The sequence below is a fragment of the Folsomia candida genome, unplaced genomic scaffold (assembly GCF_002217175.1).
Source record: "Folsomia candida strain VU population unplaced genomic scaffold, ASM221717v1 Fcan01_Sc002, whole genome shotgun sequence".
Lineage (NCBI taxonomy): Eukaryota > Metazoa > Arthropoda > Collembola > Entomobryomorpha > Isotomidae > Folsomia > Folsomia candida.
In genome coordinates this window covers 15105222-15124993 of record NW_019091194.1, presented here as the reverse complement: position 1 = coordinate 15124993, position 19772 = coordinate 15105222, and the positions used below count along the sequence as shown (strand labels likewise).

General features: G+C 37.4%; 1 protein-coding gene across 4 annotated transcripts; it reads left to right on the top strand.

Annotated features, from left to right (window-relative positions):
* The first annotated feature begins 4 nt into the window (after positions 1 to 4).
* LOC110842814 (pecanex-like protein 1) lies at positions 5 to 18055 on the top strand. 4 transcript variants are annotated; one of them, XM_022088642.2, is made up of 48 exons: positions 5 to 166; positions 359 to 503; positions 606 to 738; positions 807 to 1018; positions 1102 to 1202; positions 1308 to 1448; positions 1560 to 1720; positions 1839 to 1983; positions 2116 to 3090; positions 3170 to 3304; positions 3470 to 3634; positions 3771 to 4017; positions 4078 to 4200; positions 4290 to 4440; positions 4606 to 5872; positions 6018 to 6064; positions 6260 to 6613; positions 6691 to 6925; positions 7027 to 7046; positions 7131 to 7328; positions 7439 to 7598; positions 7951 to 7976; positions 8056 to 8140; positions 8223 to 8429; positions 8513 to 8538; positions 8654 to 8747; positions 8816 to 8884; positions 8954 to 9007; positions 9135 to 9170; positions 12871 to 12974; positions 13040 to 13083; positions 13165 to 13351; positions 13426 to 13529; positions 13622 to 13662; positions 13754 to 13789; positions 14530 to 14600; positions 14689 to 14786; positions 14856 to 14884; positions 15403 to 15427; positions 15507 to 15605; positions 15737 to 15821; positions 15899 to 15918; positions 16202 to 16384; positions 16521 to 16603; positions 16687 to 16851; positions 16964 to 17141; positions 17219 to 17312; positions 17391 to 18055. In XM_022088642.2, exons 2-48 carry the CDS (start codon positions 484 to 486, stop codon positions 17529 to 17531), a joined length of 7374 nt encoding a protein of 2457 aa, XP_021944334.1. In that variant the 5' UTR covers positions 5 to 166; positions 359 to 483; the 3' UTR covers positions 17532 to 18055. The 4 variants fall into 4 exon arrangements, with proteins under 4 accessions (XP_021944334.1, XP_021944333.1, XP_021944332.1 ...); XM_022088641.2 differs by having other exon boundaries at positions 3771 to 4200; positions 4296 to 4440; XM_022088640.2 differs by having other exon boundaries at positions 3771 to 4200; positions 16690 to 16851.
* The last annotated feature ends 1717 nt before the right edge of the window (positions 18056 to 19772 follow it).

Sequence of the window (19772 nt, the reverse complement as noted above, 5' to 3'; positions counted from 1 at the left end):
TGGCTCCAACTTCAAACTAAATGGTCCACATTAGTCTCCGCTCTCTTCTTATTTCCAAACACGCTAATAATTACTAAAGAACAGAATTATCATTTTCTGAAACTTCGTGATTTACTGCGCTAACCTCGCAATTGGTTTTGTCAATCAGCCATCTATACAGAAGCAGGTGATACTCTAGAACCCACAAGATTTTTAAATTGACACGCATAAAAGATATCAAAGAAAGAAAATAAAGTCATTTGTCATTAATCTTCATTCCTTGATTGCTATATATGATCTTGTATATCCATTAATATCGTGTACATATTCACATTTATAATGAATACGCAAGACTTGAAATATTTGTTTGTATTTTCAGGATCTCTGGAATGAATGGATAAACAGATCATCGTGCCATCAATGGCAACAGTTTTAAAGAGGTTTCTGTTCAAAAACAGGATTTGGTTTGAGTAGACCCGTTCCAGAAACGGTGAACGGGCTACGATGGGGTCCCATCTTCTCGAGTAAGTGAAATAATTTGTATATAGATTGTAAACTACTTTATGAAAGACAGAAAGACCATTACTTGCAAATCAACATTAATGTTGACCTTCTCTGATTTGCAGGATCTTGCGCCAAGGAGTATGGGCTTCTTTTACAGGTGGCTGGTTTCACGACCCGAGACAACCCTTATTTATCAACACGGTTCATCTGTATCTCTGGATATTCTTCATGGCATTTCCCCTCACTTTATGTATTGTAAGGAGTCAAACATTATTAACTATCTCTTTAATTCAGCTCCCTCATTCATTGTTTGATATTTTCAGTATTTCACATCCACTCCTACAATTTGGTCAATATATGTGGGGACCGTTGGTGTAGTGTTTTTGTGCATCAAAGTCGTAAATTGTCGATTCCATTATTTATTTGATACGACGGAACCTGTCGTTGAACCTGAAAAGGAGAACGAAGGCGTGACTCTCGGCGATGAGGAAGTCAAAGTAGTCGTAAAAACGCAGAATCTTGGACTAAACGAATCGTAAGCAACTATTATAACATTATCAAAAAAGTTTACTTGAATATATTGACTTCAGTAATTATGGTCGAAATAATAATCTTTAGGGAGGGAATAGAGCTTCAAGATATGACAATGAGTAGGTCGGCTGCAAACCCTAGATTGAGGAGTTCATCGATAGAAGATACCACTGCTGACCCTCCTACAGGTACATTGATACTTGAATTAAAAACCAGTTCATACAGTAAACTGTTGCCTGAATCTGGCAGATTATGTTCAGTGTAGATGAAATATATTTATGTCATTTCTTAAGCCACCAACCTAAAGGTTGACGTGCATCGCAATGAATGTTCGTCCAGCTCGGATAGCACAAGAAGTAGTGTGTCATCTCATCTCAATAAGCCAAATTCAAGAAACTCAATATGCCAGGATGAACATGAACTAGATATCTCATGTGAGTGTAATTTAGACATTAAGTTAAGATTATTATATAGAAAGAACCGGTAACGTATTGGTTGTGCCTACTTTTTCTTAATTTAATGACCATCCCTATCACTATTGTTAGGTGTAAATGTTGGTGCTCTTGAGAGCGTAGTTATTCATGATACTAATGCGTCGAAAGCTCAAAGTCCAGTCGAGGAAGAAGAAGATAATCAAGACATTTGGATTTCCGGTGACAACAGCAATGGCATTATGGAGTTATCCCAAGTGGTACTACCATCATCAGTACGTAACAGCTTGATTATATAATAATTAATTTTATACATGTTTCGTGGTGGTCTTCCAACAATAGCATAACACCTTGTTGCTAATCCTAAGTTGTTAATACTTGAAAATGTTTTAGGACGGATTCAATTCTTCAGGAAAGCTTTTATGTAATGTTCTCAGCCTGGACTCAGGCCTACGGGATGGAGATGATTGCTCAAAATCTGAAAACAAATTGAAACAGGCAGCATCTTTGGATATGGGATCTGTACTTTCAAAGCACGGTAAGTTCTAATTTTCAATATTCCTACACCCAATCCATGTTTTTGTTTTCTTATGTAGTAGTCAAGATCGACACGATAAACAAGACAAAATAAAGTTATTATATAAAATGGTGTCATTTGTTGGTTGAACAGAGTCCGATGAAAGTTGTAAGCACAAGCGCTTACAATTTCGTCGCACAAGAAGTGTTGCTGAGACTTCAAGTTGTAACCAACACGTCGACACTCATCCTCATCATATTGTTGCAACACCAAAATCTAGTAAACAATCGGGATCTCGATCCATTTGTGGGAGTCAATCAGCTCATAACTTGCAGTCAGCAGATAAGCGGGCTGACTCGAAGCCTATTTTCCAAATTGGATCTAAAGAAGAAGTTGGGAATAACATTGATGAAGTCAACAATGAACAACAGCAAAGATTGGGAAAGGACAAGAACAATAAAATTGCTTCTTCAATCCAACGCAGTGATTCCGAGAGTAAATCAGAAAGTGAAAGTGACGACGAGCATGTGAGGAGCAGAACGCCATTACTCCAAAGACATTGTAGTTTGGAACAAAAATCCTCAAAGGAGCAAATACCTTTGTCGCTAACAAAGGAAAGGGATGATAACAATATCAGTGATACAGCTGCTAGCCATTGTAAACGAGTGTCATTTAGCACACGATCACTAGACGGAAGCCAACACTACTATCATCAACATCATAAGGGACGAAGCAAGTTGGACGCCATTTCAAAAGATCGAGATAATCGCTTAGGAAAGGAAAAACGACGAAAGAACATTCATCCTCATAATCGGAGTTCAGATGTAAGATCGTCAAAGCAAATGTACCAGCGTAGCGAGAGTGCTGCTGAAGTCCGAAACAATCTTAGTCAATATTGTTCTGGCTTGGATAAAGAAATATCCAGTGTTCCTGCGTCCGTGTCAGCAGATAACGTGGAAGAATCTTCTTTGACAGAGAAACGATTTGCACTGGTTCCGCAAAATGATTCATTAGTAGGATGGAATCTCGCTGGGGGGCCATTTTTCTCTGGCCAATGGATGTTTCAAGCTGTGAACGTTGCTGTAAAAGCAATATCTACATCTATGGGAGGTTCTACTGAAGAGTTTTGTATGCAACTAACCAAACAATACTTTACGATACATTATGCATTATACAGTTAAAAAAAATATATTTACTCAACATTTAGGTGATAACACGGAAAGCAAAATTCAAAACTGTGATACAGATTCTATTACGTCAGCAGACTCTCAAAAAAGTCAAAGTTTCTTGGGACTAACATGGCTTTTTGCTTCAAACAACGATTTATCCAAAGAGCCATCAGGTATGTACATATATGCACCCCCGTGCCAAACCAGCCAAATAATTTTTTCAATTTCAATTTCTGAAAATACCTATAGAACTTGAAAAAAATTAACATGAAACCTTATAACTGACTAAAATTTACTAATAATATTTAATTCACTAGTAATTTGCATTATTTGTACAGACGCTGAACCATTGGTTTCGGAAGTCGGAGAAAGTCAAAAAAATCGGGAAACTACCTCAGCAGTTACTACACCTGAAGATTTGAGATTCGGTGCTATTCCAAAACGTCACACTGGGATTCAGCCCCATGGAAGTTGTTCTAGTGGTAGACGAGGAAGTGGTTCACGTAATAGCTTATTGATAACAAATACTTGCTATAATCTACTAAATATGCATGCAATAACTTGCTACGATTGCTTCAAAAAATGCTTGTTATGTACTTACATAATTATATTTTGGATATATTAATTAAATTATTCCAGGGAGAGGTGATAGAGAAACTAGTCCACGGGTCTTGGAAAGGTTATTGGAAGAAACTCACGAGCCCTCCCCTACATCTTCTGCTTTTGGTGGTCTTTTGTTGGATGATATAGCCACAAATACCAACCGTCGAAATAGAAATGAAAATAGGCACAGACATCGACGGGGATCAGGTGACCGTGATAGTCCTGTACCGTCTGGCGCTCCATTTCTCCACAGTGCTGCCCGGGAGTTAAAACTTCAACTAAGGTCACTTGGTCAGCAAAATTCTTTGGATATTGCTGGTCCTTTAACAACTTATCACGATAGACTTCCCAACTCATCATCATCCGGCAGAGGAAATATCCCAGGCACATTTCGACCTCGAGACTCGAGGGAAGATTCAATGAATTGTGCGACGGATTTTGCCACAGGACCCACAGCAGTTAACAGGTACATGGGAAATGCGTGAAAATAACAGTTATTTTTCACATTTGATTTTAAGCCTTTCTCTGAAAAATCTGAAATGCTATTTTTGCAAGGCACAGACGTTTGATGAGACTTACACATAGTAGAAGGTCTTTGGAAAGGCGACGAGATGTTCCATTCGTTTCTCCTAACGTTGGTGCATCTGGAACTCACGTGGCCAACTCACATGATGATACAACAGAAGGAGCAATCCACTACTTTCAGGTGGGTTATCATAATCTGATATGCGTAATCAATGCAATATACATAATTGTTCATTATGAGTTCGTTTATTGGCTTTATTTAGTAGCTTCGCATTTTAGCTTCTGCAAGGAAAAACATTGCCAGTGTTTCTCTATAAATTATATCTTCGTTTTTTTTAATTTTCAGGATGAAAGAGGAAGTTGGCATTCGTATATATTTACCGAAAAATCTCCCGCACCGATAACGACAATCATAGATGCTTCGAATCCACTAAATTTTCCCCCAGTCATTAATGAATACCAAAATTCTGATAAATCTGCTGGAAATATACGGTCTGATTTTACAGCATCTAATACCGAACCACGTCAAAGCACCAGCTTAAATCCTTCAGGGTGCGGTGGAAGTCATCATCATCCACTTGGAATTAAAACTCCATCAAGTGAATCATGGTCAAGTGGTAGTTCAACCACAGAACTCGACACATCCACCAACAAAATGTATGCATCTTATCGACGAAGTAATCCGCCTCATCACTCACGTGGTATATCCGGTGGGGGTGGGGGTGGTACGGTACAGAGCCTAAGTCGCGGACAAAGTCAAACTGACAGTGGGTGTCCTAGTCCGATAGCTTCAGTTCCATCTCTAGTAACAATTACTCCAGAATACAACAGCGTCTCAGCATCTAATTCGTCTCATGCACTCAGCTCGACACGACTGCCGATGCCAAGCTATTCATCAATGCAGAGATCCTGGCAAAGGAACCGGCGTGATGTACTGCAAGTGTTGACTGAATCCATAATTGAACGAAGAAGACCAGGTGGAACTTACAATCTCGGTCAAGACCACAATTACCACACGACTGCCCTGGGAGTTTTGGGTGGAGGAGACCGTCTGAATTCTCATGGTCGTGGAGGGTTTGATCGCAACAAACAAAAGGAACAAAAATTACCTCGTCAATACTACATGATGAAACTACTTTACTTTTTCCCAAATGCGTATACAAAAATTTGGTTCGACAGATTAAAATTAATGGCGCTGTTTGACAGAAACCGTTCCGTATTGGAAAACTTGTTTTGCATTATACTCGCGGTTGGTGTTGCCTGCCTAGGATCGTACATATTACACCGAGGATATTATCAGGATTTAACAGTTGTGCTAATGTGTTTTGTGATTGCAAGCTGTCAGTTCTCGTTACTTTCAAGTGTACAGCCTGACGCTTCTTCCCCCACCCACGGATTTAATTATTTAACGGCATTCAGTCGCCCAATTTATTTTTGCCTGTGCGGAGGCTTGGTGTATTTGACACAAGTTTTATTGGATAATGGCACACACGATTTTGATTTAAAATTATATGGAGTGGATTTGACGCAAAAACTATTTCTTGAAAATATTCAAACCGCCCTTTTAATTATTTTGCTCTGTTTTCCCGTCTTATTCAGCGTTGGATTGTTTGGTAAGTAAGAATTTTGTATCCTATTTTTATGAATAGATCATATTAACTAAATATTTCATTTCTCGTGGTTTTAAATTTTCTCCTAAAAATTCTAATCACTTGTTACGTTAACATAACTATGTGCATATTTTCCTACCATCTCTAGCTCAAATCAACACATTTCTCATGTATCTTCTCGAGCAAATCGATATGGTGAGTTATCCATGCATATATCAACTATCAGTAAGAAAACGCAACAACTTATAGTTAGATTTGTATGTGCAGATAGAAACTAAATTCATTTTAGTATTTTTATAATCCAGCATATTTTAAATCATGAAATTAAAAATTAACCAGGTATGATGCTGTATTTCAAATCATTGCTAATATTTATTTTTTCTCTCACAGCATGGATTTGGTGGAAACGCTACATCAAGTTTGTCTGCTGGAATCATTAGCCTGTTGCGCAATTGGATCGCAGTGTTACTACTTTACGGTTTTGCATATGGTGCGATGAGTGAACCCAAATCAACGCAACACCTGATGTTCTCAATTTTCTGTGGCCTATTGGTCGTTATTTCGTACCATATGAGTCGTTGTACATCTGACCCCAGTGTGATGTGGAGTGTATTAAAACAGCTTTTTTGTCCTGAAGAGGACTGTTTTGGGGAACCGCATACAAATGTCCCACCTCAAGATACTGAAGACCAAGGAGATCCTTTACCAAAAAAATTACGAGACACTGTTAAGTCTCGTTTGTTGGTTAGTTTTGTATATTGAAGTATTTTATTATTCACTGATATTATGTAATCAATGCAATCCGCGTCTGTGATTTGTAGTCGGACGCAATTATTTGCACTTTCATTGGACTGGTCATATTTGGACTACATAGCAGCACTGTTTTCAGTGCTCTTCAACCAGGATTGACTCCGACTTTGTGGATTTTGGCAATTGTGCTTGGATTTTTACTTCATTATTTAATACCTCAATTTCGAAAACAACTCCCATGCCTCCTTATGTCTCACCCAGTTTTACCTCCTGGCGAATATCATCAGTTTGAAGTCCGTGATGCTGGTATGTTTGTTAATAGTTTATCCAGCTTGACCATAAATGACTGACTGAATGAAATGGAGTTTTATTATTGTTTAACTAATTAATTTCTCATTACATTGCAGCAAGACTAATGTGGTTCGAGGTATGACCGCGTACACATTTTTACGATTAGTAGTTGTATTCAGCCAACGCCTACAATTGATTTATGAACAATTTAAATTTGCAGAAAATATTCATGTGGCTGTGCTTCTTTGAAAAAAATGTCGTGTATCCCTTATTATTTACGAGCGCCCTTACAGAATCTGCAAAGATTATTAGTAACGACAAATTTGGAGTTGCGTTTGGAAGTTTGATAATTGTCATTACTGGTCTGAAAGCATTGCGGACAAGTTTCTCTGATCCTGGGAAGCACTATTTGATTTTGGTATAAGCATTTGATTCTAATCTAGTCTATTAAATTATTAATTATGATGTGCATGGACAGGACAAGGTGACAATAGCGTTAATTCTAATTTTTTATGTACATCTTACCAGGTCTTTACGTTACTCTTTTTCAATTTTGATTGGATTGGGTTATCAGAAACCTTTCTTGTTGATTTTTTCTTCATGAGTATCGCATTTCACAAAATGCACGAACTATGCCTAAAACTCCAATTCGTCATAAAATATATTTCACCGTGGCAAATCACCTGGGGTAAGTGATCATTAAAAAAATTCATAGCGGTATCTACTATAAGCGAACGTTTTGTCCCTCGTATGATAACTCTTGACCGATGATTATTTTTCAGTTCTGTTTCGAGTTCAGAGAACCGACCTTACGTGTAAGGTCGGTGCTCTAAACTCGATCGTGTAGATCATGACCTCCAAGGTCAAGAAATTTTGAAACCTTAAGAGTGAAATTTATAGAATTATTTAAATTTCATTTCCAGTCTGTGTAAAACGTTCGTTGAATATTACTACCGTTAATTTTTTATATGTATCTAATTTACTAACGGGGATAGTCGTCTGAATTTTACTGAATCATATATTTATTTAATCACTACTAGGATCAGCTTTTCATGCTTTTGCTCAGGTCAGTTTTTTGTAAATATTTGTCTTTTGTGTCAAATGTATTTTCAGTTAAATTAATTAACAAACATTATATGTTTCAGCCATTCAGCGTACCACATTCTGCAATGCTGTTTTTACAAGCAGTAGTTTCGTCATTTTTGTCCGCCCCATTAAATCCCTTTTTAGGTAAAGTGTTGAGAGAAAGGTCGTTTTGTTAAATCTAGATTCGCGGATGATTAAAATTGAGCATTATCTTTTCTACTATTAGGAAGTGCCATATTTATAACATCCTACGTGAGACCAATCAAGTTTTGGGAGAAGGATTATAATACTAAACGTGTAGACAATTCCAACACCCGCTTATCCACACATTTAGAGAAAAATCCAGGCGCAGATGACAACAATTTAAATTCTATTTTCTATGAGCATCTTACCAGATCGCTCCAGGATTGTTTGTGTGGTGATCTCATGCTTGGTATGTTTTCGTTAATCTTCTAAACCTATCAAATATTTCGATACGTGTATAAATTATTTCCTTATTATTATTTACTAAAACAGGTCGATGGGGCCAGGTTTCACAAGGAGTAAGTACAGTGGTTCTAGTTAACCATTAGACTTTTCTGCCACTTACAAAACCTAGTAAACGGGGCTTAGTTAGCTGATAATTATCTAACAACTGTAAATAATTTTTTCTCCTAGGACTGTTTTGTACTAGCTTCAGATTATCTCAACTGTCTCGTACATGTTATAGAAGTTGGAAATGGTCTTGTAACGTTTCAAATGCGGGGATTAGGTAATAAGTTTTGGTTGTAGCTATTTGTATCATAGAATTCCCAATCATTTAGAAGACTTCTAATTTAGAATTTCGAGGGACGTATTGTCAGCAAAGAGAAGTTGAAGCTATTTCGGAAGGTGTTGAAGACGATGATGGTACAGTTTGCATTATCTTTTTTACTAATAACATTCTGAAAAAATGCTTATATTTACTTGCCTGTGTAGGATTTTGTTGTTGTGAACCAGGCCACCCCCCTCATATTTTGAGTGTAAACTCGGGTATGAAATTCTCCTTCACATTTGCTGTTGGTTACAGTCGGGCTATGCAAATAATTACTATATATGTCCTCCAGTAATGAACTTTATCTTTGAAATAATAAAATAATATTTTTATGCTTATTCTTAGCCTTTAGTCAAAGATGGATGGCATGGGAGGTCACAGGTAAGCCTGATTTATTTGTAAAAATATCAACACTATTTATGCAAAAAATATGCACATCGATAATAAATATGCAATCGACTATTCAAGTGACAAATTTCCAAAATATCACTTTCCGGAAGGATGGTCAAAGAACCCAAAACCTTTCTAGACCTTATTTCCAATCATTGGATCCCTGCCCCAATCCCGGGATCACTCTTCGTTTGATATAGCTGGGTTTTATCATAAACGGAAGCGTACAAATTTCTTCAAATCTCGCGTGTTGTGGTGGGTGTGGTTCTCCATCCTCTTGAAGCGCAGCAAAGATCCAAATTCCGTCCCTCGCCATTTGTCTCGCTTGTTTTTCCAAATTCCCGTCTTCATCCAAGTTTTGGACCTCGGGGGAGGTCAGGATGAATTTTGGCTTCTCCGGATTCTTCTTATTCCATTCGTGTGCATAATACTGTTGAGAATATAATTAAATTAAGATAATTATTAAACATAGGTCCAAAAGTTGGAATATAGACTTAATAAAATAAAATTACCAAAATAAAAGCTTCTCCAAAGTGTGCCACAAACTGATTCAGGCACTGCTGTGCCAGAACCTCGTTGCATTGATTTTTGGGGTCGCTGGTTAGTTTATACACTATGCAGTTATTGTTTGTGAAATGCTCTGGTCGGGATGTGATGAGGGCATAGTTATATGATGCGTCCCACTCGCCGACGTATATCGTCATGTCGCTATTTGGATTGCACAAATCTCCAACCGTCAGGGGTCCAATTATTGGAGAAATCACCAATATATAAAACACGTATGTGCCGGGGGTGTTGCTTCTTAGTTCTTTGGTATACAGTTTGTGTTTAACTCGACGTTCTGGAGTTGTAGAAGCTTGTCTAGCGCGACTTGAAATTGCCTTTCTCCACTGATTTGGAAAGTCGGATTTGAGGAAATAATAACCTGACCCATCATTCTGTATAGTGGCGAATCCTCTTTTCTGAATCCAATGGACTTCTCTCTTGGCATGATAGTCAACCAAATCGCACAAAAATTCAAACTTCTTTTCATGGTCATCCAAGAATCCAGTGGTTGTCGAGGTCAGCCAATCTCTACAGATAACACGATTGATGTGTTGAACTGGGTCGTTTGAATACTGAAAAGATATATAAATAAAAGTTAATTAATAAAACTATTTCCAACTATTGGACCACTATTCACATGGGTAAAATGTTTGTTGTCAACTTACGAGATCAGGGAGTACTATCTGTCTGGTAGTGGTGATTTTCACAAGACCTTTGTACTTTCGATTAATATATCGTCTATCAATGCTTTCCAAATCCTTAAAGACAATCGCTGGACCCGGAGTGAAGAGACTATTGTTAATAGCTTCTCGAGAGTCGTCGTCATTATCGTCCACGTAGTACTCGTCCAATTGTTGGAACAGTTCAAAGTCCAAAATGGCGACTCCTCCTTGTTTCGTCCACAGGTTCAAAGATTTTATTTTCTCTTCCATATCTTGTCCTTCCCACAGGTTATGCACCAAAGGTCTCTGGTCGGGTTCAACATTTTCAAGCACCCTTTGAATCTCAGCGGACCAAATTTCTCTCTTGAGAACGGGGCAGAGGATGAGAATTGTCCTTATTTCGGGTCGCGACTCGTTTTTCAGTACTGCCTGGGCGAACACTGCGACTTGAACTTCTCTCACAGGTCCCTGCAAAATATAGCAAAATAAATGCATGACAATCTTCTTCCAAGTCCAACTGTTGGAAACGTGCATAATAAATTAAACATTACTTACAATGAGGTAATCCGAAGTAAACAAGTCATAATTATTGCGTGTGTCTTGTCCCAACCTCCCAAAACAATTTTCATACATGAACTTTGCGCCACGAAACTGGTGAGGGAGGAGCTCCGCAATGATGCCTGCGTTAACTTCAACAAGTCTTCCAGAAATTGGATCATCCTCCAAAAATAGCCGTGTAACAACTCCATCCTCGATGACAACATCATTTTCAAAAATTCCAACAATCTGGAAAAGTTTTAAATTAAATTTGATGCTTCATCTTTCAAATTATTACAAATATTTACTTCATTGTGCTTCTTGACGATCCATTTCTCCCACTCCTCCTTCTCAGTATCGTCATCGGCTTTGAGGGGGGGATCTTCTCTCTTGTTAACTGGAGCAGTGACCGAGTCGTCGTCGTCGTCATCGTCGTTATCACTATCAGTGTACACCAGTGGTCTGCTCTTCTTTTTTGGTGGTGGTGCTATAATTATACATATAATCAATTGGTTATTAATTGGTTATTAATTTAATAATGATTATTTATCAGTATTGTCCAATTATTGGAAACTCACCTTCAGTTGACACCTCCTGGTGACGGTCGCGAGTAGCGCGGCGGGGGGGAAAATCGTCACGCGAAAGCACTTTGTGTTCGGCTGAAGGGGGGTCAAGTTGATTAGTAGGAGTCTTCTTTTCCAGCTAAAAATATTGCAAGATTATGAAAAACAGGGACAATAAACTCCAACTGTTGGAATAAAGGCCAAATAAATTAATGGTGAACCTACCTCGTCGTCAGTCTTATCGTATTTTGGCACGAATAACGTCGTTGAAGGACTAGATGACGTAGCAGAGGCTGACACTATACGAAAAGGTCCCCGCACACTGGCTGACGACGATACAAGTGTCTCTTGATCTGATGAGAAGGGGGATATTAATTATTTATTAGTGTCCAAATGTTGGAAAGCTGCATATTAGTTTACCTAATTTTACGCCGTCGTCGACGCTAGTCACATTCTCCTTGTCGTGTAAGGTTGATGACTCGGTGGTCTCGGAGGAGAGGGGTCCCCGTTGGGCTAAAGCTGGCAACATTTAATTGTTAAGTTTACTTCATATAGAGTAGATACATCCAATTTTTGGAACAAAAATGAGACACTAACCTCTACATTCGTCCATATATTCGTCCACCGTGAAGTAACGTTTCCCTTGAATTTCAAAACTCTCTGTAAATAAAATATCAAATGGTTGATCTACAAATAATTAACAAAATTAGTGAAATGGTAAAATAAAAGATTACCTAAATCTCCTCCATCCAACTCATCTGTTGTCGAAGTCATTCTGTCAATCTGCAAGTAAGACGGAACGAAACGGAATGAGAAATGTTGGGAAATAATGAGAACAAATGAGAAAAATGAGAAACGAGAAATATCCAACTATTGGAATCGAAAATAAATAATTACCTTTTCTCACCCAACACGGGGTGTAGTGGTGGGGGAGGAGTTGGAAAGTTTAAATTTTTCGTTTTATTATAACATTTGAAAAATTGATTACAAATAAATTCACGACAGCGAAAATCTCGTCTCAGTCCCGGACTGGTAGTGGTTGAGTTGAAATCCAACCCAACATGTGTACTTGCTCACATTCGTGTCTCAAGCAGACAAGTTGCAGTAAATACCGCCACCACCACCACCACTCAACCGGTCTGTCGCTCTCGCTCACATGTTGATCAGCACATGTGTTGTTCTTCTGTATTAAAAAATATTTAATATTTTTCAAATATTTTTCAAACATATGGCGTCCGGAGGGTGTGGTGGTAGTGACGAGGGGGGTGAAAGTGCTGGGACATGAACCCAAAAGACATGCAGAAATTGCCAGGATTTCCAGTTAAAGATGGGTAAGTTTTTTTCCCAAATTAGTACACTTGTTGTTTATTTATAAAATTACAGTGTCAAAATACGTGTTGGAGGGATACAGTATATCTGATAATTCGGCTGTATCTATGCTGCAAGTTTATGATCTCAGGAAAATATTAATCACCTATTACGTTAAGGTAACTAATTTCATCCATGCAATATCAACTAAACCGTCATATTAATTCATTATATTATTTCGTAGAGCATCATTTACTATGCCGTTAAAGCTGAGAAACTTGAAGAATGGTAATCATTACTTATTTATGTTTAAAGAGTAAGCTTCAATAAAAATGTGATACAAAATTAAATGTTATTCGGGTTTGACAGGTTAAATCTGGATACTATTGTTACCGCTTTGAAACCCACACTCGATAAAAATTACGCAGAGTTAGATCCTGTATTTAGTGCAAATATTGATTGCGACTATGACTATAATATTGCTGGAGTGACGCGAACCAGCTTTTGCCACCTCTACCTTAGTTGGATTCAGTACTGTTTGTCAAAAAGAGAAAAGGTATGCCGTATTATTTTGGTCCTTATTTAGCTCAAATAATAACTCATCACTTTACTCTTTGCATTCAAATTCAGACTGTTGGAATCGATAGCGGAAAAGATTCAGGACTTGTTTCCTTGTGTTTCGCCTTAAGTATTCTTGGAAGGCGCGCATTAGGTGTCGCAGCTCACAGTAATGGGTAAGAAAATATGTTATCCTATCGGGTTCCTTTTTTATATAGGTAATTTTTCGAATTTACATAATGTTTTCGTCTTGTTTCTTAACTTACAGTGTGGAATTTTTCTTGTATGGTCTACATGCTTTGTTTAAAGGTTAGAGTTTAAAAATAATTGAGCTTTTGTAAAACTGCTTTATACAGTAATGATAAAAGCAATGTTAAAAATTATATTTAAAATTTTAAAGGCGACTTTCGAATAACGTGTCTAAGGGACGAATGGGGTAAGTAGCCTTTCTATTTATTTATATATCTTTAATAATTTCTTCGCAAGCAAAAGTCGGCTATCAAAGCTCATCTTTACCAGCGACAATCGAAGACATAATAAAACATCCAGCGTGCAGTCTTTATGTAGCCCGAGTCAGGAACAGAGTCGTTTCTAAATTTTTAGTCGAATCGACTATTACTACTGCCAACCCATGTAGTGGGTGGGGATGGTAGAATGCTTGTTAAATATTTTCTACTATTTGTCATCTAATTTATAAAGTAATAGCAAATCCTTCCCCTTGACTATCAGGACCAGGGGACCTCGCTTCTTTCAAATCTTTAACTTCCAAAGATGCGTTTGCTACGCATAAGTCATTTTTAGACATCCTGTCAAACTCCAGCTGAAATAACGAGCTGTCCCCCAGACGAAAATTTTGCCAATTTAAATTCATAGCCATTTACATCATCTATACCCAATTTCAACTTTCTACAATTTTGAAATTTTTGTGCGTATGTAATACCCCACGCACCTAAATGACCCCCACCGGTCAACCGATTTGACCCATCTTCGAACTCGTTTCCTAACTTTGTCCAATATGCATATGACAAATTTCAAGTCAATAGGTTCAGCCACTTTGCCCCAATCGTGTTCACAGACAGACGCACGGGCATGATGGTTCCATAAGCCCTGACTCGGGCTGTGAAAGTATAAAATATAAAGATGCAGCAGGATAAAATATGTATATAATGTTTTCAGTTTTTTGTGACATGGATCTACTAAAGGGCGTAGTTTCTGCTGCTGTTAGAATGTCCTTAAAATTACACCAGGTAATACAACTTTGTTATAAAGTATACATAAACCCCTCTTTCATAAACCACTACATGGTGTTAAATAACGGTTATATGCTTCATAAAGGATCACTTCATGTGCCCAGATGAATATGACGATCATAATGCGCTGTTTGATGCAATTAGCTACCATGACCAGCACCTTGTAATTTCACATGAGGCGAGGTAAGTAATTGTCAAATTAATCGATACTTTAATTAATTTATGTTTTACACGCTCTATGATAATTTACAGTCCTGCTTGGCGAACGGCTGTGCTTTCTGGTATGTGTCTATGTATTACTTTACATTTGCGTAACGAAACGATATTTTAACAAGTGCATGAAGATAGTTTAAGGGTTACTCCTCAATTTAATTTATATATCATTACAAACAATCAGTTATGTCACGGAAAAGTAAATTACTTGAATGAATTACTTGAACATGGAAGAGGAACGAATACGATCAGAAACAGTGTTCAAGTCAACATCAGAAAAATTAATTGTATCAGGAATATACGAATGATACGAATTTAATCATTATCTTCAATTGTCGAGTTTTCAAATTTGTTTTCAACTTTATTCAAATCGCATTGATTCAATCAATGATAGGTACATAGGTAGATTTGTCATACTCGTAGAATTTCAAAACTCAAAATTTTCACGATATACAGAACCTGCGGTCAAACATTCTGTGCAATGAACACATTTCTGATCAGTTCTATATGTGTTGAACCCCACGCTAGAAACGTGGCGTCCATTTTTCCATTTTTCGACGCTTAATTTGTTTATTTGTGTCTTTAGGTACACCTGCTCTTTTAGCGTTGAGGTATGATATGATTCGTCTTTGACTTATTGTGGATAATTAATTGGTGGGTTGTATTATTGTGTAATTTTGGTTGTATTAGGCACGTCTTAGATGAAGGTTCTGATGAGTACAAGGTCATTATGCTAAATAAGCGCCATCTTAGTTTTCGAGTCATTAAACTGAACAGAGAATGTGTAAGGTGAGTTCCAGTAATTACGCTGATCATAATTATTACTCCTGTCCATGTATTATGTAATACTTCTTACCCTTACTAAAATATAAAAAAAAACACAAGTAAAGTAACAAAAAAATATTCCTAAATTATCATAGAGGACTTTGGGCTGGACAACAACAAGAATTAGTCTATTTACGGAATCGGGATCCTGAAAGAGGTAGTATTCAGAATGCTAAACAGGTACACAAAATTATCTTCATGGTGTTGAGTGATTCATACTGCATTGTAATGACAATGTATCTATTTTTAAAACGCAGGCACTTCGGAATATCATCAAGTAATTGATTCATATGTTTACTATAGTTCAGTGGTTAATATTTAAAGTTAAAATTCGAAATGTCAGAACAATAGACACCTTTAATGGAGTGTGGAGAATTTTCTGGCGGTCCAGTGCTGCTGCATTTCATTGAGTCGTTATATACTATGCCTGAATTCCATTTTTCCTCTTGTATCATGTATATTTAACGACTACCTAAACTTTAAATACTGATTTTTGTAATTAATCAAAAATAGTTGTGCGAGTATTTATACAAATTGTCTTTCTTAATCAATTCAATCAGCTCATCATGTGACCAGCCCATTGGGTATCCTATTTATGTCTCACCGCTCACCACGTCATATGCAGATACACATCCGCAAGTTTGTTCCCTTATCGGTGGACCCCTTAGTTTGTCCAAACTAAAAGAAGACGTCATCTCCGTGTGGAGGCGAATTAGACAACGTGTAGGGGAAGGATGTTCCAGGTTTGTAAGATTTTATGAAAGTTCGTCAAACTTAATAAATCTAGTCGTGCCAGTGCTAGTGCTCCATAATGTTAAGTGAGTTCGGTTCAATGACCCGAATTGGCTTAAACTTAAACTTCCAATTGCTTAATTCCAGTGGATCTGCAATTCCTAATCATGAAGACACATCATATGGACATGAAGGTGTTTATTCCATGGCACCCACAAACATTCCATCCGGTACACAATTATAAGTAGTTACTTTCCTAGTCTTTTAATTCGAAATGTGGATTTTCCTTCAATAATTAATCATCGATGGTTAGCAGCCGTATCGGGCGGACTAAATTTATCTGGAAGCCAATCTCTTGATGGAAGTCAAATTGGAGGTAGCAGTGCTGGGCGAGGTTCATTGAGCAGAGGATTTAATCGAGGCAGCGTTGCTTCTAACGTCTCTAAACCATCTACCTCAACGTTGGCCAGCCTTGCAGGTAAAATTATACTTGGATACATCAACATACAAAAGACTTAAGCACATGAATTGTATTAGTTTTAAAATAACATTATTCCCTTCTTTTTGTGTAATTTATGTTGGTATAATAGGTTTCCTGACTGACACGAATGGAAATCGTGAAAAGGATAGAGGGGAAAGAGATGGGAAAGAAAAGGACAAAGATTTTCGAGAGTCTAGTAGCAGAGATCGGGAAAAGTCTACCAGCTTACAAAGAGTTCGTATAATTGATGCTAATTTGGTATATGACGGACTAAATCTTGGCAGAAGGTACGAAAAACTTCATGACTGTTACGGCTTCAATTGATGTCCAACAGGAACTATATCTATGCATCCATTTTTGCTAGAATTGATGTGATTTGGCCAGAAGAGACTATGAGATTTAGAGGAGGTCGCTCATATTGGCAAAACTGGGTTCCTGAGGATGGGATGGAAGGCGTGGTAAGAGGCATTTTTTGCATAAACCTCCATAGATAGACACATTGCATTATTTAAAACATTTGGATCAATTTTTTACAGTGTGTACACAAGTGGACTCCGGGACATCGAGATCCACAATGTCGTTCGATTACCGACAAGACGATACTTTTATTGAAAATTGATGACAAATATGTGCCAATTCAAGAGTCTGGGGTAATTGATTTAGGTCACGAAGTGTGATTTATGGTTCAATCACCTACGCAATTCCCCTGTATTCATCACGAGAAGATTCTATTGTTCATATTTACAAGTAGCTCTTTGATCACAATTAATTAACACTGCACGTGGTGTGGCAATCCTATCCTTCCTATACCCATATCCTCACGCTCATATTAGAACTCCCCGTGATCCGCCACCTAAAATTTCCTCTGGTCCTGAAGAACAACGAATGTTCGAAAAGTCGAATCCTGTCCCTTAATTTTCCTTACATACTACAAAATAGTGAGTCTCCTTCCCACTCCTTTATTAATTAACACCGCATACGCGCATCTACAAATATTTATTGACTACCAGAATTCTTGATATTTATTATTTTCTGCATTATTTATTGATTTTATAAGAACGCAATCTATCGCATATTATTATATTTTACATATAAATCGATGTCACGTATTTTTTATGGAATACAAACTGTATGTTGGACATAAGTAAATATGTACCAGTAATTAAACACATTGCAATAAAATCTCGAGTATAAAATATTCCACATTGTTTATACCAACTCTAATATTTTTTGCATGTGAAATGCTGCCGAATTGGTATCAAATGAAAAATGCATCATGACGTGATGGCATCCAGATTGACATTGGATTTCCTAGCCTGGTATTGAAAAGGAAATTACTGGTGCTAAAGAGAAGGATGTGTAGGGATTGATTTTCCTCACATCTTGGTAACATCAATGTGATGATTATTGGGTCGAATGAAATACGCAGCAACCCCACAGTAGGTAAGAGTTCGAATATAAGTGTGACCACGCTTTCATACACTATCACCATCATCATTCTCTTGTAATTCGTTGTACTTATTGCAAGATAACAGGATTGCATGGATGAAGAAAGGAAGGAAAGACTGGAACTAACTTTACCAGTTGTGATTGCGATCTACTGCTGGATACTGCCTCTGGACTGCTCCGCTGATACACTGACTGCACTGGTACTGTGAGATGTGTCAGTTTGTCTCGTACACGATGAGAGAATAATGCTACAGTTACCGTCCAATGTACGGCCTTATTTTATATGTACTGTCACAAATATATGCTTTCTCCCCCTCTGATTCATATCCTCGTTTGCCCGAAAGAATTTTGCAAACTTCTTGAAGCGCTTACGATATGTTCTTGATAGTGATAGTGGTGTGCATTCATGGTTCACACCACTCACATTTTTCTTGTCCATAGCAAATCCATACGACATGTGCAGGGTAGCGAAGGAAGGGACATTTTATGTCATTTGTTAAATCATTTAGAAAATTACGACGACAAATCCTATTCACAATGAATCTCAATAAACAATTAAGCAAATAAGTAGAAATGGGAGGAGGAATTATTTGCAAAAACAATATAGCTCACATTTGTATTTTATCAAGAACATAATTAATTAATGAAAGAAAATCAATATTATGCATGAATTAGTTGACTTGTGGAGCTCAAGGTTTGGTTAGAAGCTCATGTGCAAGCAACTTCTGATACCTATCAATTAGCCAACTATAAAACTCGTTAATAAGTTTACATTGGAGCAGACTTTCAGTCGCAGACTTGTCTCTTGGAGTCGATGCTATCCTATAAAATCTTGGGCTTCCAGGTCGCAAATTTTTAGGCTTTCGACGTCGGCTTCGTTTATGGTCCAAAGTGTTAGTTTCCGAAGAAGATCTCTCCACCGCATCAGATTCTGGTAAAACAACAGCACATTCTTGATTCATAATTTTTTCTCCAGATTTTTTCCAATGGAAATGTATCAGGTCTGTTTTGTGAAGTACAAGGCCCTAAAAATGACGCATGGTTTCGATCATTTAATATTTTTTTTTAAATCCTTTGCCCTATCAAAACTTGATTTTACTAGTACGCACAAGTACCTTTATAAATTTCACAATGCTTGGAGGTAACACGTGCGACGACGTATCCACAACAGCTTTCAATTGGGCGAAGATTTGTATCATTGCTTTCTGGTTAAAACTAAGCGGTGGCATGAATGCATCTTCGGATTCCGGAAGTAAAATGGTTTCCAAATTATCTGAATAAATCTCATTTAAAACTGCTAGCAAAAGTGACAAGCTCATGACGTCGTCTGTATGCTGAGAAGCATGAAGAAGATTGTCAATCATTTGGGAGGATGACAATATTGCTCCAATAAAAATTCTGCTAACAAAGAGTGCAAATTTCAGGATCCGATAAAATCTAATCTTGGGTTTCTGATCTGCATCCATCAA